Source organism: Anabrus simplex, chromosome 2, assembly GCF_040414725.1.
Source record: "Anabrus simplex isolate iqAnaSimp1 chromosome 2, ASM4041472v1, whole genome shotgun sequence".
NCBI lineage: Eukaryota > Metazoa > Arthropoda > Insecta > Orthoptera > Tettigoniidae > Anabrus > Anabrus simplex.
In genome coordinates, this window is record NC_090266.1 from 333456791 (window position 1) to 333479415 (window position 22625).

The following is a 22625-nucleotide window of genomic DNA, read 5'->3' on the forward strand; positions in this document are numbered from 1 at the left end:
TACAACTTCCAAATCTTAATGTTCAATTGAGCACAAGTGCATCACTTATTAAATTTGTTAAGTCGATTTGTTTTAAAACTCATTTCCACTCATTAACTATTTGACACCATACAACACACTCTCAAAATCTTGAAATACCAGAGAAAATACTCAGAGTGATTTAAAGTTTGTTTACATTATCTTAAGATACATTTTTACAGTTTGTTTACAACAAAAAAAAATTTACAGACATGAATCATTACATATCATTACAATTTATTTACCCTCTTATTGGGTTTCATTATTAAAGTTATTAACATCAGTGTTCCAAAATATAGTTGACCTGTGTTAACCCTTTAAAAGTAAAATTAAGTTTAATTAAATAAAATTAAATCATCATTTTTGCCGACTCATTCCCAAGATTTACTACTGCGAACCAAACACGGACTGAACAAATTTACCTGATTCCATTCCATTGACATGAGTAGATCGAACAAAAAAAAATTCAATCTCATAAACAAACACAACTAGCTGTCTAATTACAGTAAAACTTGCTCAAAGCAGAACGTCTATAAAGCGGAAACTTGTCCAATGTGTTCGAAAGTTATAGTCTTGGCGCACTGGATATGGCTTTGCATGTTATTTATGTTGTATAAAGCAGAATCTGTTCAGCGTGGAAACAGAAAAATGATGAAAATAATTACTGTATAATGTGGAAATTATGCCTTAGCTGTGAAATTTATTTAGGCGTACCCGGTACTGCAGGTACACAAATATTGAAATATTGCGCCAGGGGAAGAGTCGGGTGTTTACAGACTGTAACATGCTGCTCTAATGAGGTCCAGGTTTCCCAAATTCCTGGTAGAATGGGATTTAAATCTCCACTAATTGCCTGACTCTTACCATGGTTCATAGAGATCTTTATCTTGATATGCAACTTGAGTCCAATTCTAAGGTAAACAGTTCCCTTACTTTGCGTCCCGTCAGTAAATTTGTGTCAGTTTTGAAGACAGCACGATGGCTATGAAATATACATCACTGAGACTGAACGAGAAAGTGAAAGTTATTGAAGCGAGTGAAAAGGAAAAGTTGTTTGTGCGTTAAATTATGTCGCATTTCTGATGTGGAGAAACTTAATTTTATGAGACTTAAAAATATAAGGACAACATTACTAAGCAGTGTATGGAGGGGATGGACATATGAAGAGGATATCTAAGGTAACAGGCAGTGAAGAAATCAATGATTTAGTGTGGGAATGGTTCGTCAGTGCCCGTTCAGAAACCTTCCGGTTAGTGGACCTATGCTACAGAATGAGGCTCTTGTCGTTGCTAAATCACTTGGCAACACTGCCTTTACAGCATCAACTGGGTGGCTGGAGAGTTTCAAAACAAGACACAATGTCGTATGGAATGAAGTCTGTGGCAAGTCCGAGACCTGGATTGAAATGTAGTAGCCGAGTGGAAATCGAAGCTGCAAAATTTAATTTCTGGCTATGAACCTAAAGACCTTTTCAACGCCGACGAAACAGGATTGTTTTTCTGAGCCTTGCCTTCAAAGTCGCTTGCGCTTCATGGGGAAAAATGTGGTGGGGGTAAAATGTCGAAAACTGGGCGAGTTGGCCGTGCGGTTAGGGGCACGCGGCCGTGAGCTTGCATCCAGGAGATAGTGGGTTTGAATCCCACTGTTGGCAGCCCTGAAGATGGTTTTCCATTGTTTCCCATTTTCACACCAGGCAAATGCTGGGGGCTGTACCGTAATTAAGGCCACGGCCGCTTCCTTCCAACTCCTAGAATTTTCCTATCCCATTGTTGCTATCAGACCTATCTGTGTCGGTGTGATGTAAAGCCACTAGCAAAAAAAAATATTGAAAGAAAGACTTACAGTACTGTTGTGAGGTAACATGAAGGGGTAAATGGAAAAGTCCCTGGTAATCGGGAAATCAGCAAAACCAAGGTGTTTTAAAAACTTGGACTTGTACAAGCTTCCGGTAACTTGGAGGAGCAATGGGAAAGCATGGATGACCAGTGCTCTAATTGAAGAATGGCTGAATGAATTTAACTGTAGGATGAAGAAGGAAAATCGCAATTCTTTTTCTATACAATGCCACTTGTCACCCACATGTGTTGCTTCCCAATGTCGAGCTAGCCTGGTTTCCACCTTACACAATCAGCGTTGTTCAATCTATGGACCAAGGAGTGATTTACACCTTTAAATCTCACCACAGGCATTTATTGATGCAGTCACTGATAAAGAATGTTGATACAGCTGACAGCACCTACTCCCTTGCTCGCTCAGTTTCCATACTGGATGCTGTCAACTGGATCAGTTTGGCTATGAAGCAGATCAAACCTCAAACAGTCGTAAAGTGTTTTGCAAAAGCAGGATTTGCAGAAAATGATGACATTGGCACACCTGAGGAAGTGACTGAAAATCCTGCGCTGATATCTACGCTGAGCCAACATCAGAATTTTGCATGTAATATAGACGAATACATTTGCAGCGACGACCAGCTTGCTACTTACTACAGTTTCCAGTCTGCTCTACAGCTTCTGAAGATCTGCCGTGCAGAGAATGACGATGATAATCTGAAGGACGAAGACCAGGAAGGAGAGGGAAGGGAAAGTCAGAAAAAATATACACTCATGAACAAGCTATTGAGCTTGTCAGGGACATTGTGAAATTGCTGTCAAATCGAACTGACCGCGACTTCTTGAGGTACCGTACAGCGCTAAAGACTCCATTGAGAAAGACATGACGTCAAGGAAGGTGAAACAGGTTTCTTTGTTAGACATGTGGAAGAAGGAATAATTTGACAAATACAGTATTGTGTGTAATGTGTTATATGAATACTGTAGTTTGTTTATCAAACATGTGGAATAAGGCAGAAATTGTCCGGTTTTCATTGAGTACGGTATATACAGTACATACTGTACGTAATATTTTGAGTGCGTTATAGTGCAGGCGTATGCGAGAGTAATAAAATCCTACTGTACAGCAAGATATTGTGTTACTGAGATCTGCATCACCAAAACTAGACTAATGGATCAGGGGTAAGTAATTTGTGAATCTTTTTGTATAATTTTGTTCAATCTGGAAACTCGTCTAATTCTAAAAAGAAACTCGGACTCTTGCGATTCCGCTTTGAGCAAGTTTTACTGTACTATATTCCACCAACAAGGAAAATTTACTTTAACAAAATCACACTAATAATAAATCTGTAGCAAAAGGCCCTGCGTAATATAAACAAACACAATCCCTCCAAAACTTATAACTACACTGGCTTTACTGCAGTAGGAATGGAACTCCTGCCTCAGACATGGCAACCACATGGAACTGAGTCCACAATCAATAAATTACCACAATCGCAAAACAGAATTTGTGTTGTCAAATACACATACAAGAAATTTAAAACACACATGTAAACAAATAAATCCATGATGACAACCATCAGTGAAAAACCCAAGTCCAGTGATCCAGTCGAAAATCGAAGTGATGGCCCTCAAGACATCCAATTACAGCATACCTGAAATGCCTTGATTTCTGATCAAAATTATATTCAGATGTTAGATAATCAAAGAAACTTGTGCTATGATTCTACTGAATCAATTGGAACTGTATAAAAATACATCTTAATTAATCTTCAGTGACCCAACCTCAACAAGATATACTCTTTTACATTCGGACACAGTTGCGAGGAGGCTCTTAACTTGAGAGTAAACATTTATTTTTCAACGCTCTCTTGGCGTAACACACTCATCAGCATTTCTCTCGCTGTCTCCATAACAAGGCAAGTACATATTCAGTCCTCCTTCAGAATACCTTCTAATTTGGCCTCTCTTGGGCTCTTTAACAACATCCAGTGGTTCAATATCTCACCAGGATTAACATAATATTCCTCAAATCACCATAATCTGGAATACACAATTTCTTGCCTCTATTGTAAGTTTCATGATATCTCATCTCATATCTCTCGCTTATTTGTCTTCCCCTCACTGCCGTTCTGATGTTTAAAATGTATCATATCTCAACAAGTCTCTAAATAAATCACAATAAAGAAATGTCGAAAAACATGAACCACCTCATAGAACAGATCTCAACCAAAATCAAATCGTCTATCCGCGTACGAAGGTTTTAAATATAAGCTGTAATATTCGTTGATGGTTACTAGTTCAAGTCCATAGCACAACACTGATGGGTCTTCTCGAAGAACAAATTACACATGCAAGGTGCCATACAATTAACATGCTCCCACAAACTACTTTAAATGTACATAATGCCATCTAATCTTTGTCCCCATTACATTAACACACGCTGATATATCATTGGAAGAAAATTCTCAACACACGCTCAAGAATATGTTTCAAAGATAAAATTAACACCATTACTTTAAAATTATATTCACAAAATTTAACACCCCCAAGGCATTAGTACCACAAAATAACTTATTCTAACCTAGCTGACCCTTGCTACATAATTAACTCAGATAAATTTAAATATTACATGCAATAAATGACTGTGTGCAAATTTACATTGGCAGCTAGCAGTGGTTATTTATAGATTAAACAAAATCGGATGTACTCATCCTGGTCAGCGTCGTTCCACGATTCAAAATGCACCAATTTAGGCCATCAGGTCAGCCTGACGATGCCACGTTCACACCATCATTACACTGGAAATACGACGGTCCTTAGAGTTCTTCTCCATGGTTCCTCTGATGTGCACTGTCCTAAAACAGTCTGATTCTCATCACAGTTTGTAGATCGTGCCCTGCACAAAACAAAATACACTGAGCATAGAAAACAGACAGTATCAGTTATCACATAGCTTAAACAAAACACAATGAAATAATCCCTTTCACGATTACATCTACGTAACAGTTCAGTCTTGTAGCCTACTCTCACCCGGAATCTAGTAGTTAATGTTAGTTACAAGTTCTAATTTGACTTGCGACTCCATTACTTATGAAATTTCACACTGCTTGCACAACAAATGGCTCGCTACTTCACACAGCTATACGTATCAATTTGTAAAAATAAACCATTAATATCTCCCTTATAGGAAATCCCTGCAGATTAAGTTCGTTTCTCCAATATTACTATTATTATCTCTGCCTACAGAAATTCTCACTGTTTCGACTCCACGTTTTTCCAAATGACAATTATAGATCACGAACTATCCGTTCAGTTCCAGACTTCAGAGTGAGCTCATGATTAGCGCATGGCATCATGTGGCCGGTCTGCTCCTGGTATACACATCAGGGCTTCCCCTTTACATTACATCACACTCCCTGTCTCTGGTTATCACATATTTAACTTCACAAGCTGCCAGGATATTTTATTTTAATTTAAATATGATTATAAGTGTCTTCTTCACATTTTATAATAATTTTTTCTGGACTCCATTATTAATATTTTGGTATTACTGCTATCATTCTAATTACTCCTTTGTGCGCTGACTTGTGATTCGTCGGTTCAAAATTTCTGCCGGTAGATATCTTTAGCTCTGTTTCATCTCGTTCTCAAGTTTCTCTCTCTACCGAGTGGAAAGTTCCATTGCCCTATATCATGCAACATCCGCCAATCCTTTACACGTGTAGCTCTGAAGACATGATTCAGCTTGCTGGATTTCCACATACTACCTGCTTCAGTACAAAATATTCTTTCCCGTATTTTTATCCTCGTGACATCTTATTCATATGCCAATGACATCAAAACCAATTGGGTTCACTATATATATAACAAGTCTGAGAATATTTTGGTAATTTACACCGCTGAAGAAGAGAGCAGTTGAAGCTTCTCGAAACATGTATGGATGTTAATGACAATAAAATAAAATATATTGACAAGGTTGATTAAATGTGTTATGGGCTGCCTGGCCGAGGTGGTAAAGGCATGCTCGGTTCACCCGGCAAGACATGGGTTCATATACCCATCAAGAAGTTGTAAAATTTAAGAAACATTTCCACTTCCGGAGGTGCATATGGTCATGAGGTTCACTCAGCCTACACCAAAATTGAGTACCAGGTTAAATCCTGGGGGCAAAGGCAGCCAGGCATAGAGCTAACCATTCTACCCCATCAAGTGCCAAGGTTACGGATAGTGGAAGCCTTTACCTTCCACCCCTCCAAGGGCCTTCATGGGCTGTACAGAGATGTCTTTTGACTTTGGACTAAATGTGTTAAATATCTACATGTATGATTAACTAGTGCATTTGAGTATGTCTTGTGCAGTGTGTAAGACTTATCAATAACTAATAAATTTTTGTCACAGAATTTAACACTACCAGTTGTGAATTTATTTCCTTTCCTACCTGCCGCTGTGTTACGATATATTCAGTCTTCACCATCCCAGTGCCTTAGCAGCTTTCTGAATTTTTGTCACCCTGATTGAGGTCCTCAAAATTCTGATGCTGTTGTCAGATATAGTCATTATTAAAATGTTCAAGTTGGTTATACATTAAAATGTATATAAACAGTGTGAAGTACTTAATTTGTGTTACCTGGTGTTCATGTACTTCTTAAATAGACTGTATAAAGGAAGTATTCACTATTGACTTTCTAATATTACTTGGTTGACCATTTTCTTTGATGTTCTCATAGCTCTCTTGCTGTGTCATCATGACTAAAGCAGTTCAGACCAGATTAAGTGTACATTATGAAGTATTTGATTAATTTTACAGTATCAGATGCAAAAAGAGTGCGTGCGTCTGGACGAGGGCTACAGCCAACTGGTGTTCGTGTTGGAGATGAGGCTGACTTTAAGATATACACTGAAGGGGCTGGCGAAGGAAGCCCAGAAGTTCGCATCATTGGACCAGGTATGTGAAGTATATTTCTCCAGTTTAGCGCCCTGGGTGAATAAGAAAGTTAATATCCAATCTGGTACGTAAGTGAGTGTAAAATTTTTCTCTGGAGTAAGAGATTGTAGGTGACATGCAAAAATCTTTTAACCTAGGTCAATAAAGAGGCAAGGTAGGGAACTGATATGCTAAAATGCCACTTTAAATACATGCTTGGCTTAGCTAACAGGTTGTTCATTGAGATCATCTATGTTCAGGTATGGATATGGGTGGTGATGATGATGATGATGATAATCACCTCACCGGTGACTTTCTTATTCCAAAACACTACATGTGAAAATAATATTTTACAGCGGATTCTTGCTTTGCTTTCTTCTTCATAACTGTATTACTGTACGTATTTTGTTTTGTTTTGTTTTGTTTTTGTCATATGGCTTTTAGTATCACGAGTATTCGAGGATATGATCAGCTCACCTGGTTCATTTCTTTCTATTTGATTCCATCACTGACCTTCGTATCTGTATGTGAGATGATGACAATAAATGAGGTAGGAAGAGTGTGAAACCCGGTGCTGGCACATAGCCTGCTCATGTCGAATAACACCAAGGGGTCTGCTCAAGGCTTAACACACGTCTCCATCAAACGGACAAATTAGCATCAACATCGTACCTCTCTCCATATGGATTGTGTGGAAAGGTTTGGAATTGAATCCAGGCTTTTGTTACTCAATCCATTGATTAGAAATTGTATACCACCACCTCTCGTACTCTACTGGTCAACTTTTGGATGGTGAAATTATTTTCCACCAATGGGACTCAATCCAGCTAACCAGTGTCAGACCATAAATACTTGACACATTAATGATCATGGCCACCAGGTGGGCATAAAATCTGTGATCTTACTTTTGCACTTCATCTGGGCATATTGTCCAAGGGATGTGGACCTGTTGGCTATGATTTATGTTTAAGATTTATGGTACACAAATATATACAGTAATTTTAAGTAATAGAGACCTCTAGGAAATTTTCCTTTTATCCTTTACAATTTTTGTTAGTTTAGTGCTCCAGGTTCCAAAGACCCAATACCACGTTATATAGCCACTTCTTCGGTAGGCTGTTATATGCATATGGTAATACTGCATTTTAGAAAGATGCCTGCCAGGTGAGTTAGCCATGCAGTTAGGGGCAAGCGGCTGTGAGCTTGCATCCAGGAGATAGTGGGTTCGAATCCCACTGTCGGCAGCCCTGTTACAAGGTGTCAGTGGTACAGCCACGGGAGGGGCTAAAGGAATTTGAGCTCCCTCCACGGGTAGATGCTTTCCGTTCTTCAAACTAATGGCTGGTTTTTGCAGACAACAAATGCAAGAGTTTCTACACTTTTAAAGAAACTTTTTATAATCTTCAAACAAGCACAACTAACATAGTAACTTGGACATTTTTCTTGCTTCTCACGCAAATAATACAGTAGAACATCTGTTAAATAAAACAAAGTGGGGTGGGGTAAAGGGGCATTAGATAATCAAACTTTTGGATAATAATTGAAATGTCAGTTTTGGAGGTTAATAATAACTTTTTGTAGGTTTAGATGAAAGCAAATGAAGACAATGGGCTACATATATCGTAGGTTAAAGTAATGTAACTCCATGATACTAGAGTTTTTCTGAAACTCTCTACTGAAATTTTGTGTCACGGGGATGATCACACTTCAGTTGAAAGAGAGATAGTGTTGGAGCACATTGCAGTTAAAATTTTGAAATACCTCCAAACTCTAATACCGGGAATTTATTTATAAAATTTACAGTTGAAAGTAGGTAATTCCGTGATATTCTAGTAAGTCCGTGATAGGGTTTAAGTAACTCCATGACAACAAAATGTTTACAAAGAATTATGCTTTGTCATAATAGAAACTTGTTTGTAATATAAAATAAGTTTAGATATCCATTTTAAGTATCCTTCAGTTTCCTATGTTGCAGTTATAATTTACTATAGTTCAGGGCCTAAATACTTGTAAACAAAAAGGACAATAAATATGTTAGTTTAATTCACTGTCGTCAGAAATCTTGCACTTATCGCACATAAAATACACTTTGTCCATCACTTTTTGACACTTTTCATGATTCCAAACATGATAAAACTGGTATTCAATCTACTTGATCCCGTTGTTCTTCCTGGCATCATCTGCATAAAAAATTCCGCTTGCCATCGTTAAAATTTTTTCGAGACGTGGATTTTGGCTTGGGCCCAGTTGTGGATTTTATTCTTGACGTTGATGGCCTGTTCTGGCTCGGTTAGACTGATTAGCTGTAAATCGGAAACCCAAAGATTGCATTGTTGTAACATAATTTAATACCCTAATTTCTAGTTCAGATGGCATGACAAAGGGCATTCCACTTTTAGCAATGGTGGAACTCTGAGGTTCAGGTAAGAATTCAACACAGTAATCCTTGAGTATGCTCCATGGGATTCCAAATTGTTTACTAGCTTTGTTAATTGTCCAGCCTTTGCCCTTAACCAAACACAACATTTCTTTCTTGTTTTCAGATGTGTAGGAGTGAGCCGCTTTGCTCTTCTTGGGCGCACTCACTACAAGCAAAACCTAATAAAAACAATCATATTGCTAAGCTCATTAACTTCTATCCTAAAGCACAATTTGTTTGTAATTATTGGTATCTTACCTGTAACGCTTCTTAAAATTGAACATTAACATTAAAACTGCTCGTAAGAATGTATTAAAATGCACAATACTGCTTTCACTACAAAGAAAAGGTGTGTTGACACTTCAGACTTTCAAAGTGGTCTGTGTAAAATCTCACACAGACACTCACAGAGGGTCCTGGCCACCTTGTAGTAGTCCTGAATTCTTCTGCCTTCTGGTGGTAGAGAGCAAATTGAGTTCTTAGTAATCATTGTAGTTTAGCTCATTCTGTTATAACTTTCAGTTTTCTGGCACATTTTGTGGATGATCCTATTAATGATCCCAGTACTTCAATCAATCACTACTGATCTGCATTTAGGGCAGTTGCCCAGGTGGCAGATTCCCTATCTGTTGTTTTCCTAGCCTTTTCTTAAATGTTCGCAAAGAAATCGGAAAATTATTGAACATCTCCCTTGGTAAGTTATTCCAATCCCTAACTCCCTTTCCTATAAACAAATATTTGCCCTAATTTGTCCTCTTGAATTCCAACTTTATCTTCATATTGTGATTTTTTCCTACTTTTAAAGATGCCACTCAAACTTATTCGTCTACTAATGTCCTCCCACGCCATCTCTCCACCGACAGCTCGGAACATACCACTTACATGTTACAAACTTCATATTTGGCAGCCTTTTTACACTCGTGCTAAAGATAAAAATCAGGATCCTGATTGTCGATATAAGAAAAAAATATAAAATGAGAATAAAAATTAGAATGAATATTATATAATATGTGCAATAATGAGTTCTTAAATGACAATTGACAATTAAAATATCATTTAAAATCTTTGCGAAGAAATGGGAATTGGTACGATAATTACATCAGCAATCTTAAAATGATCTTATAAAACTGAACAAACTAGGCCTTAACCAAATAAATAATAAGAAAGTCTATGGCTAAAGTTGCCGTATCAAGGTTCGTGAAATTCGGCTGGAAGCAACCTGATTTTAAATGTAGAGCAAATGGTTAATAGAATTCAATAGCCACTCAAGACAACATAAAACCTCTCTCCTTGAAAAGTCGTAATGTAACTGTAGTATGGCACATGTAGATTATAAAGTTGTCCAATCAATCCATTAATCTCATATTTTACGAAGTGAGATCGCGGTCTTAGTATTTTTGTTGAAGGAGCTGTGAGAAGTTCACTAATAAGTGCCACTGTACAGATTTTGTTAGCTCGTATACCGATGGTTAAATGGGAACATTCTTACGTGTTGGCTGTAGTTTTGAATGTGGATTGACTATTGAAGAAATATAGTGCAGAATGTTCTCGGTTTTTGCGGTATGAACTAGCACGCCATTCAAACCTCACTCGTTACGAGACCATACAGGCAACATATATACAGGTTTTATGTTGTCTTGAGTGGCTATTGAATTCTATTAACCATTTGCTCTACATTTAAAATCAGGTTGCTTCCAGCCGAATTTCACGAACCTTGATACGGCAACTTTAGCCATAGACTTTCTTATTATTTATTTGATTAAGGCCTAGTTTGTTCAATTTTATAAGATCATTTTAAGATTGCTGATGTAATTATCGTACCAACTCCCATTTCTTCGCAAAGATTTTAAATGATATTTTAATTGTCAATTGTCATTTAAGAACTCATGATTGCACATATTATATAATATTCACTCTAATTTTTATTCTCATTTTATATTTTTTTCTTATATCGACAATCAGGATCCTGATTTTTATCTTTAGCATGAGTGTAAAAAGGCTGATGATGCCCTTTTAAAGGGCGAAACATGTCCCTTTAGACCTTAGTTTAATAGGATGTAAGTCCTAACTTAGCAAATTTTATTCGTATTGAATAGGTTGACTAATAAATTTTAATAATCTTAAATTGACATACCACTTAATTGAGCAGCTCGTCTCCTTTCTCCCAAGTCTTCCCAACACAAACTTTGCAACATTTTTGTAACGCTAGGCACTCTTTGTCGGAAATCAGCCAGAACAAATCGAGCTGCTTTTCTTTGGATTTTTTCCAGTTGTTGAATAAAGTAATCCTGGTGAGGGTCCCATACACTGGAACCATACTGTAGTTGAGGTCTTACCAGAGACTTATACACCTTCTCCTTTACATCCTTACTCCAACCCCTAAATACCCACATAACCATGTGCAGAGATCTGTACCCTTTGTTAAAAATCATATTTATGTGATTACCACAATGAAGGTGTTTTCTTGTATTAACACCTAGGTACTTACAATGATCCCCAAAAGGAACTTTCACCCCCATTAATGCAGTAATTAAAACTGAGAGGACCTTTCCTATTTGTGAAACTCTCTACCTGACTTTTAACCCCGTTTATCATCATACCATTGCCACCGTCCATCTCACAACACTATCGAGGTCACACTGCAGCCGCTCACAATCTTGTAACTTATTTATACTCTGTACAGAATAACATCATCTGCAAACAGCCTTATCTCTGATTTCACTTCTTTACACATATCATTGATATATATATATAAGAAAATTTAAAGGTCCAATAATACTGCCTTGAGGAATTCCCCTCTTAATTATTACAGGGTCAGATAAAGCTTCGCCTCCTCTAATTCTGTGAGTTCTATTTTCTAGAAATATTGCCACCCATTCAGTCACTCTTTTTTCTAGTCCAATAGCACTCATTTTTGCCAGTAGTCTTCTATGATCTACCCTATCAAATGCAGTCCATTTGGCCTTCTGAATCCAGGATATCTGCTATATCTTGCTGAAATCCTACAAGCTGAGCTTCAGTGGAATAACCTTTCTTAAACCCAAACTGCCTTCTGTCAAACCAGTTATTAATTTCACAAACATGTCTAATATAATCAGAAAAAATGCTTTCCCAAAGCTTACATGCAATGCAGGTCAAACTGACTGGCCTATAATTTTCAGCTTTATGTCTCTCACCCTTTCCTTAAACACAGTGGCTACTATAGCAACTCCCCATTCATTTGGTATAGCTCCTTCAGCCAAACAATAATCAAATAAGTATTTCAGATATGGTACTATATCCCAACCCATTGCCTTTAGTATATCCCCAGAAATCTTACCAATTCCAGCTGCTTTTCTAGTTTTCAACTTTTATATCTGACTGTAAATGTCATTGTTATCGTAGGTAAATTTTAATACTTCTTTAGTATTACTCACCTCCCCTATCTGGACATTATCCTTGTAACCAAAAATCTTTACATACTGCTGATGGAATACTTCTGCCTTTTGAAGATCCTCGCTTACACACTCCCCTTGTTCATTAATGATTCCTGGAATGCCCTTCTTTGAACCTGTTTCTGTCTTAAAGTACCCATACATACCCTTCCATTTTTCAGTAACATTTGTATGACCACCAATTATGCTTGCTATCATGTTATCCTTAGCTGACCTCTTTGCTAGATTCAATTTCCTAGTAAGTTCCTTCAATTTCTCCTTACTTCCATAACCATTTCTAACTCTATTTCATTCCAACCTGCACCTCATTCTTAGTCTCTTTACTTCTCTGTTATAATATAGAGGATCTTTACCATTCCTTACCACCTTTAAAGGTACAAACCTATTTTCACATTCCTCAACAATTGCTTTAAATCCATCCCAGAGTCTGTTTACATTTTTATTTACCATTTTCCAGTGATCATAGTTACTTTTTAAAAACTCCCTCCTGCCTGTTTTATCAGCCATATGGTACTGCCTAATAGTCCTAATTTTTATACCTTCCTTTCTTTCATATTTATTTTTAACTACGACAAAAACAGCTTCGTGATCACTAATACCATCAGTTACTTCGGTTTCTCTATAGAACTCATCTGGTTTTATCAGCACCACATCCAAAATATTCTTCCCTCTAGTTGGTTCCATCACTTTCTGAATCAGCTGCCCTTCCCATATTAACTTATTTGCCATTTGTTGGTCATGCTTCCTGTCATTCGCATTACTTTCCCAATTGACATTTGGTAAACTGAGATCACCTGCTACTATCACATTTCTTTCCACATAGCTGATTATCTTATCAAATAATTCTGAATCAGCAACAGCGCTACCCTTTCCCGGTCTGTACACTCCATAGACATCAAGTTGCCTATTATCTTTAGAGATGAGCCTTACACCCGGAATTTCATGTTTTTCATCCTTAACTTTTTCGTAGCTTACAAATTCTTCTTTCACCAGAATGAATACTCCCCCTCCTACCATTCCTGTCCTATCTCTACGATACACACTCCAGTTCTGTGAGAATATTTCTGCATCCATTATATCATTTCTCAGCCATGATTCAACTCCTATTACAATATCTGGTAAGTATATATCTATTAAATTACTTAATTCAATTCCTTTGTTTACAATGCTTCTGCAGTTGAGCACTAACATTTTTATGTCATCCCTACTTGATTTCCAGTTCCCTGTTCCCCTATCATCGCTCCCTAGGCCACCCCGTTTCCCTGAATGTACCTGCCTATAACCCTTCTAAACAAGTTTCCTAACTTATATGTACCACTGCGGTTTAAGTGAAGGCCATCTGAGCGCAGATCCCTGTCTCCTACCCACGGTTTCTACAGATTTGCACTGGAGAAAGTTGAATGAAGGCAAATCTTGAGAAATATTTAGTTGCAAAATTTGTTTGGAACATGAGCACTTCCATAGTTCTCTAATTATCCACCATCTCTATTCTGTTACTGTCATTCACTTGCTGTCTTCTCATTCTCTTCATGTACATATATATTGAAAATGTTGATTTACCTAGTTCAGGGCTTCCTTCTTGAGTAAATGGTATACTCGCTTGTTAAAGGATTAAGATGTTGAAGACAGGGTTACATACGCAGAGGTGTTTCAAGATATGTTGTCTTAGGAGTATAATATCCAAGAATGATACGTTGATGTATATTTGTTCTTTATGGAAATTATGAAGCAGTAATGACTCCCATCATCGTTACAAGAAATAAGATATGTATGCTCAGCCAAGTTCAATAGTTAGTTACAATTACATTCCTTTCTTTACACCTATTTGCCTGACATATTTCTGATTAAAGCTTTACTTTTGAATGTTGTAATGGTTATCATTTTCTAATTCTTACAATTTCTCATTAATTTTTTTTCCTTTTTCTTATATGGTGTTTGTTATCTTAAAAGGTGGTGTGAATGAACCTGTGAAGTTGCACAAGGTGGATGGTACTACGTATGAAGTGCTGTATCATCCGCATAAGGAGGGGCGCTATATGGTCATGGTGACTTTCGCTGGTCAAGAGATTCCACGTTCTCCTTTTGAAGTAAATGTTGGACCATTTAAAGAGACAATGATCCAAGCATATGGACCTGGATTGGCTGGTGGTGTAGTAGGCTATCCTGCTCTCTTTACAGTTGAAACAAATGGAGAAACTGGTGCTCTTGGTAAGTACGATACACAAAGACTTATATAAAATTTATTTTCGACAGGCAATTGTCATTCCATGGTTAACCTTAGAGTTTTATGACCGTAACTGCAGTTGTGTTATTGTTATATATAACTTATTTGGTTATTACAATGAGTCTTTTCAGTCGTATTCCCTCATGTTTGTATTATTTCGTGTTGCTAGTAGAATGAAGGAGATGAAGGTAAATTATCCTTAATTTTGACAAATCCATCATCTCTTCTAGTTGTTTTCCATATGGTGCATTAATATGCTATATATTCCTAAAATGTTATTTTTATCAAATAAGCAACCTGCAGTGTTGGATATGAACAGTTTTCATCTTACAAAACTTTTAAAATCAAATTCCTTGTGTTTATTTTAAATTTCGCATACATTTTTTATCAATTAAAGAAACTATTGTAGTATTATTTTGAGTCTGCCTTGTCAATACACCTTATAATGATAGAAAATTATTAATTTAACATACATGTTTCAGGAAAATCATCCATTCCCTTCATCAGTGAAGTCAGTTCCAGGAATAAAACATATTACACTATCTGTTGTTTTTTTTTTTTTAAATTTAAAGAAGTATTGTACTGTATTGGTTCGGACATGTAAAAAGAATGGCAAAGGAACGGGTAGCAAGAAGGGACCTATTATGGTTACATTTATCAACAGTACATTATTTGTGTATTTATTTGGTGCATTTTATATTTTAGTGCTGGTGGACAAGAGGCAGAAATGATTATTTATTTATTACATATATCATTACATAAAATATTTTGTTGAATTGAATGAGAATACCTAAATTTATTTTATGTTATGATCATTTTCATAATATTTCATTAGTTTCTTTATTAATTGATATGGTGAAATTAGGATACAATACTTCTTTAAATTGTAAGAAAAAACATAATATAATGTTATATGTTTTATGCCTTGAACTGACATTGCTGATGAAAGGAATGCATGATTTTTCCTGAAACATGTATGTTAATTAATAGTTTCTTTAATAGATTCAAACAAGTCGATACAGGATCAAAGCAAATACCTATTATGGTTAAGTTTATCAATAGTACATTGTGTAATTTTTTAATTTTAAAATTCTACTTAGAGGTTCAAATTCCATGTTGTGATGCCTACAGCTATTATATGTTCCATTTTATATTTTAGTGCTGGTGGACAAGAGGCAGAAATGATCATTTATTTATTTCTCCTGGGTTATTCTGATAACTTCTGGTGGAAACAAAGCTTTTAAGACCTCTGACAAACAAACAAGTTCCTGAGGAGTGAAGGAAATTTCAAAATGCTCGCTATCAGTAGTTTTGTTGTTGCTGCCTTGAGCTCCTACCACAATGTAGTGAGATGTGAGTGAAATAATGGTGGCAAACACAAGCACCAAAATGTAATTGAGGTCATAACAAATGTATGTTGGATAGAAACTGCCCCTCGATATTATTATTATTACCGAGCAAGTGGCTGTGCAATTTGGGTCACGTAGCTATCACCTTGCATTCGGGGGATAGTGGGTTTGAACACCACTGTCGGCAGCCCTGAAGATTGTTTTCCATGGGGCTGTACCTTAATTAAGGCCACGGTCACTTCCTTCCCACTCCTAGCTCTCTCTTATCCCTTCATCGCCGTAAGATCTACCAGTGTCAGTTTGACGTAAAGCAGATTGAAAATAAAAGGAAAACTATTTTTGTCGGTCATCCCTACAACCCAAACCTTCTATTTGATTATCCCGGACTTCCTTAACAGTATTTCTATGTACTTTTACAGGGTGAATGGTGAGGTTTTAACCTCTTGCAGTTTGACCTCCAGATTTCTTAAATTTCTTTGTGAATGTCATTTCACAGTCCTACTGTGGAAAGGTTACTTCTATATACTGTCTTTCTAATAACCCCACAAATGAAAGTTACAAGGTGTTAAATCAGGAGAATAAGCCACCAAAACTTATACTAATTTTTCTGCTGAGTAGACATGCATTTCATTAGTTGAATTTCAAGCTGCATGTGTTGTGGTTTGGTCTTGTTGGAAATATCCCAGTTGTCTTTTCCTCTTCAGCCAGCAGTGGGAGGGAGTGCAAAAAAATGGACCCTAGAGTTCTTGGTACTGCAGGGGCCTATTCCACAAAACTATAGTCATGTACATTACAAGAACCTAAACTAGTAACTTGTACATTTGTACATTTCTGTTCCACGAAAGGTTGAAAGTCTCTTGTATATTACCAGTGAATTGTTACAAGTTTTAGAAGTAGCGACATGTCGATAAACATACTACGTCATAGCATGGATCAGCTGTTTATCTTCGTATTCCATTCGTTGAATTAGGTTATGCTTGCCTCATTTATCGTAATATCATATTTGAAGGTCAGTTATGGGGCAAAGATTCGACGTATTGTGAATTTCTTAATGCTACAATGTTATTTTTCAGTTTATTTCTTTGATGATAGGAAATTACTCCATTATTATCACCCATTCTGTTCTTCCTATGTTCCATGTTAGTCTGACATACCTTGGTCTCTCATTAGGAATCAGATGCCGCTAATAACTATATTCGGCTGCCAAACTTAATTGTTACGAAACTGCAAACTCTGCATGAATTGTTGAAGTGGTGTCAAGAGAAACAAAGTTATTCATTTTGAAGGAAATAGAAAGAAGGAAAGATATTCATTTCGGTGCATTCAGCGAGAGTCTGAAAAAAACAAGACAAAATAAATGGTTGGATGAAAATATTTGACTTGGGAATAGCTCATGGAGCTTTTTTTTTTTTTGATAGGGGCTTTACGTCGCACCGACACAGATAGGTCTTATGGCGACGATGGGATAGGAAAGACCTAGGAGTTGGAAGGAAGCGGCCGTGGCCTTAATTAAGGTACAGCCCCAGCATTTGCCTGGTGTGAAAATGGGAAACCACGGAAAACCATCTTCAGGGCTGCCGATAGTGGGATTCGAACCTACTATCTCCCGGATGCAAGCTCACAGCCGCGCGCCTCTACGCGCATGGCCAACTCTCCCGGTCATGGAGCTTTTGAGGGGAAAAGTTGGACGTATGTAAGAGATGTACTGCTCATTAATGATTCCAGGAATGTCCTTCTTGGAACATGTTTGTTCAATATTTTCAGGCCAACGAACAATTTGAGGAAATTTTATATCATTTATTGCAGCTAATCTAATACAGAATGTATTGACCTACAGACAGAAGATTTTGCCATCCTGTGCATATCTGCAATACTGACAACAATTTCCTAGCCAATGTAGTGTTGTTAGTAACTGTTCTTTAGCAGAGAGAGATTTATTTCAGTTCGTAGGATGTTTTAACCTATGCCCAATATCTATCAAATGTTCTTCCACTTGTATTTTCCACACCATTATAAGTGTCCTTACTGTGTTTTGTAATTATTTTCTATCCAGTACGTATAATTTCAGTGTTCCATGTTCTATGAACACAAGACTGTTAGAGCCAGAACTGGGAACTTTCTAAGCTCCAAGTTCTCCTTGCCAAGTGTATGTTGCATTTCAAGGTAAATCTATCAACTCAGTGATGTATTCCCATGCAACCACCTATAGGTGCATGGATTTTTCGTTATGATGATTATCATCAGATTCCCCTTAATTTAATTTCACCAAAAACTGATGACTCTATGGGAGTCGAAACCGGTCTTCTTATGATTTAATAAATTGTTGCAAAGCGTTGAATGGTGGAACATCCCTCAAACTCTTCATTATTGGTTAAACGTCAACACGGAAATGAAGATCATAACTTACGACTTATGTTAGTCTTTGGTTCTTACTTAATCACTACCAATGGATTTGCATATTTACATGACTAAACACCTCGGCAGTAAGCAACACTAATTTGTGGTTTGCTGGCTAAAGGAACAGTCTGCAATAATGTATTCTAGCAGCGTAAATTTCAGTTTTCTTTGTCTCTCTCTTTGTAGAAGCTTATAGTGGCTTGCTCTGTGGGTTTCCCGACCAATTCTTTGAGGACTCTTCTAGTTTCTCATTTACAGCCTTTCTATGTTGCATTGAATCCACTGTTTTGATTTTATTATGAGTTTCTTCACTTCAATCACATGTCAATGGAATGCTGTGGAAGAGCTCCTATCTTTTCCACCTTAGGAATCTACAGCACATGAAAATGCTTTTCAACAAGGTATCAGTGTTGTAATACAGGAATCCAATCACTTAATATTGTTTAAACTGTGACTATAGTTTACAGATTATCTCAGACCAGTGAATCACATAGCCAAGAGGCTTCACAGTGACCACTTCACTATACTATTGCTGAAAGACCTTGCTTTTTGCTTTGAAACTTAATTTACTACAACTCAGTTAAGGGTTTACATCATGTGATCTTCAGGAAATACTCTGCATTCCTGATAGTTATCCTGAATGCAAATTGATTGTTTCCATATACCATGAATGGTGTGTTCAGTATTCTTATATTTGAAGGTAAGTGGATTTCCGTCCACTAATTCTGGGTAAGCTCAGGCAACCAATTATCATTTTTCATATTTGATAGCTCCCATTATATTTCTTGAACTTGCGGATTACTTTCCAATACCCCTTCCTGTTAAATTTTCTATCCTCATGTTGAAATTTTTCAAGTCAGCTCTCTCTTTGATATTGAATTTTGAATACTGTATTTTTTTTTAGTCTCTTTCATCTTGACCTATTCCTGTATATGGTAAATTTACTCGGATATGAACTTCATCCCAATTCTAACAGTTGCCTTCAACATCTGTCATTCACAGAGCAGCATTCAACCTTTTCCACCTTTATCACGTGGTCAAAATACTCCTGTTCTTCAATTTTTCCGTGTACCTCGGTATCGCTAATCTCAGCTATAAGAACTTCTGTCCCTGCTTAGACTCTGGACATACAGAGCTCAATGATTCAACTTCCAGGGACCCACCAATGGCTTCGGTAATCATTCCAGTCTTGTACATGAAGGCATATGACTCAAAACATCATAGTTGCACACTTCTATTCCTTTATAACTGACACTTCGTAGTCTCCTCATGGTACATAATCTAAAATGTGTGTGCAGAAAGCCACATCGTGGGTATTACCTGTATTAAAGATACATTTATTGTAATAATACCACTGAAACAATATTCGTTTAGTAAATTCATGGAGACTTGCAGGCTGAATGCTGAAAGGCACAACGGACATCTATAATGATTATTTATTTATTTATTTATTTATTTATTCATTCATTCATTCATTCATTCATTCATTCATTCATTCATTCATTCATTCATTCATTCATTCATTCATTCATTCATTCATTCATTCATTCATTCATTCATTCATTCATTCATTCATTCATTCATTCATTCATTCATTTTGGCAAGATACCCGTGCTTCACTACGGCTTTGGCCAGTAAAATAGGTCCTCAGTTCATACATCAAATGGTTTTGGGGGGATGCTTATTTATTTTATAATCTACCACTCACTTGAACCTGTGCGGAAGAATTTGAATGTTTTAAACCATATCGTATTTAAGATTTAGGACATATAAGAGACCCACCTCTAAAATTTTGATTTTTTTACATCGAACTGTAGTGGAGGAATAAATATTCTTTTAAGGGATGAATGTTTTGAAATATTTATTAACATCTAGGATATAGAAGACCACCCTCTGTAAAAAAAAAAAAAAAAAAAAAAAAAAAAAATGTTCGTGCCTGAAGTGGTTTTGGGAGAGTGGATAGGCCCATTGTGTTTTTGAGAGTCAACTAACATCTAAACCTCTTAGGGGAGAAATGTTTTGAAGTATAAGGTATTTTACACCTAAGACATAAAAGAAAACCCTTCTCGTAAAATTACAACTTTGTACGCCAAACGGTTTTTGGAGGAACGAATAATTTAGTTTACAGAGCTAACCTCATTTGACACTTTAGCGGTGGAACGTTTAAAAATAGTTTATATTTCACACCTAGGCTTTAAAATATATACCGCTATTTGGAATTTTGTCTTCATACGATAAACCGCTTCGGAGGAAGGAATGAATATATTTGTTTTCGGAACTTAACCCCTATTTAACTCTCTGAGGGGTTGAATTTGTTTCAAACCTTCTGTTATTTAACACCTAGGATATCATTTGACATTTTAACTTCGTAATTCAAACAGTTTCATATAAATGTATATTTTTGTCATCATTCCTCATCCCCCAGTCAAAATCCCTAAGGGGTGTAATGTTGTAAGTCCACTTCTTATTTGCATTCTCATAAAAAGAATTCAACTCCTTTTACACCCACCTTAAGTTGATTCCCTCCCTCACCAAAAAATGTGTGTTCCTTTCTTTTTAAAGGAGATTCCAATTACACAAGAACCTCGTTTATCCGGATTAAGTGGGACCAGAACTAATCTGGATTATAAAAAATCTGGATAATCCAGAAAACTGAAAAAACAAATACTGTACATGTTATACAAGATATTAACATAAGTTGTACAGTAATACTTTTTTCAATTGTACAAAAAAATATAAGAACACTTTTCTTACATTTACGACTCTGTTTTATGCACTAAAAGAATGTGTGAGCTGCTTATGGTTTACATTTGTATAGCGTTTTCGCGCAACATGTTCACAAAGACGTTTTACTAACATCAGTTATGCCGGTGTGGTTTCAGTCTGGGATTCTAAATAGGCCATCAATTTGTCCAGCTGCATTGTTGTATCTTCACGAGTAATTGTTTCTTCTGATGGAGCGCCGGTTTCATTTTCAAATTCACCATCACTGTCGTCATTACCTGCCGAGGAACAAGAGGCAATAATTTATTCATCTGTCATTATACTATAGCCTGAATTACAATCATTTTTCAACCAGTCATTTACGTCGTTCACATCTACGTCTGAGTATCCGGGAATGCGTGCAAATGTGTCAAGGAACTCGGAAGAGTCTACAGTTTCCCATTCTCAATTCCAGGTGAATGCCGGGACGGTACCTTTGATAGACCGTGGCTGACTTAGGAAAAGACATTCATTCAAGAAGAATCAACTCCGTAAAAGAAATACTGTACAAGTAAAAATAAATGTTTATTATTTTCGATCCAAATAAACCGGAGATCCGGATTAATGAGGGCCGGATAAACGAGGTTCTTGTGTACCAGTTTTCACGTTTGTAACATCCTTCGTTTTTGTGATATAAGTATCCTTATACAAAGAATTAAACTCATTTTTCAATTCATTTTTCAATTCATTTACCCACCCGTAATTGGATTTTCCGAAAATAAAAGAAGGCATGTTTCTTTATTTTTAAAGAAGATTCCAGATACCAATTTTCACGTCTGTAATATCTTCAGATTTTGAGATACATCATAATAAAAATAATTCAACCCCTCTTTTAGTCCTTTCTACCCCTCCCCTCCCCCAAATGATTTTTTTCCCAAAACAAAAAAGTATGTGTTAGGGCCTACTTTATTTTTAAAAGAGATTTAAAATACCAATTTTTACATCTGTAACATGTTACGTTTTTGAGATATACTTATTTTAAAAATTCACCCCTTTGTCAGTCCTGTTCCCCCCACCCTCCCCGAGTAGGTTTTCAAAAACAAAAAAGTATGTGTTTCTTTATTTTTCAACGAGACTTGAAATTAAACATTTCATGACTGTAACATCTTCAGTTTTTGAGATATAAGTATCGACATAAAAAGAACTCAACCCCTTTTTCAGTCCCTTTTACGCCCCCCCCCCCCCCCCCCCTACAGAAGTGTTTTCTTTTTCCAAAAACAAACAAATACATGTTACTTTTATGTTTGAAAGAGTTGAAAATACCA

The 22625-nt window shown here is 36.6% G+C and overlaps 1 protein-coding gene across 4 annotated transcripts in view; it reads left to right on the forward strand.

The window, feature by feature from the left end:
• The window catches only part of cher (filamin-A), a 754003-nt gene that overhangs the window by 354694 nt on the left and 376684 nt on the right, over positions 1-22625 (forward strand). For all 4 annotated transcript variants that reach the window (XM_067140703.2, XM_067140704.2, XM_067140705.2 and 1 more), the window contains 2 exons: positions 6658-6795; positions 14578-14835. In XM_067140703.2, the coding sequence (XP_066996804.1) occupies positions 6658-6795; positions 14578-14835 (396 nt within the window). The remainder of the gene's footprint in view (positions 1-6657; positions 6796-14577; positions 14836-22625) is intronic.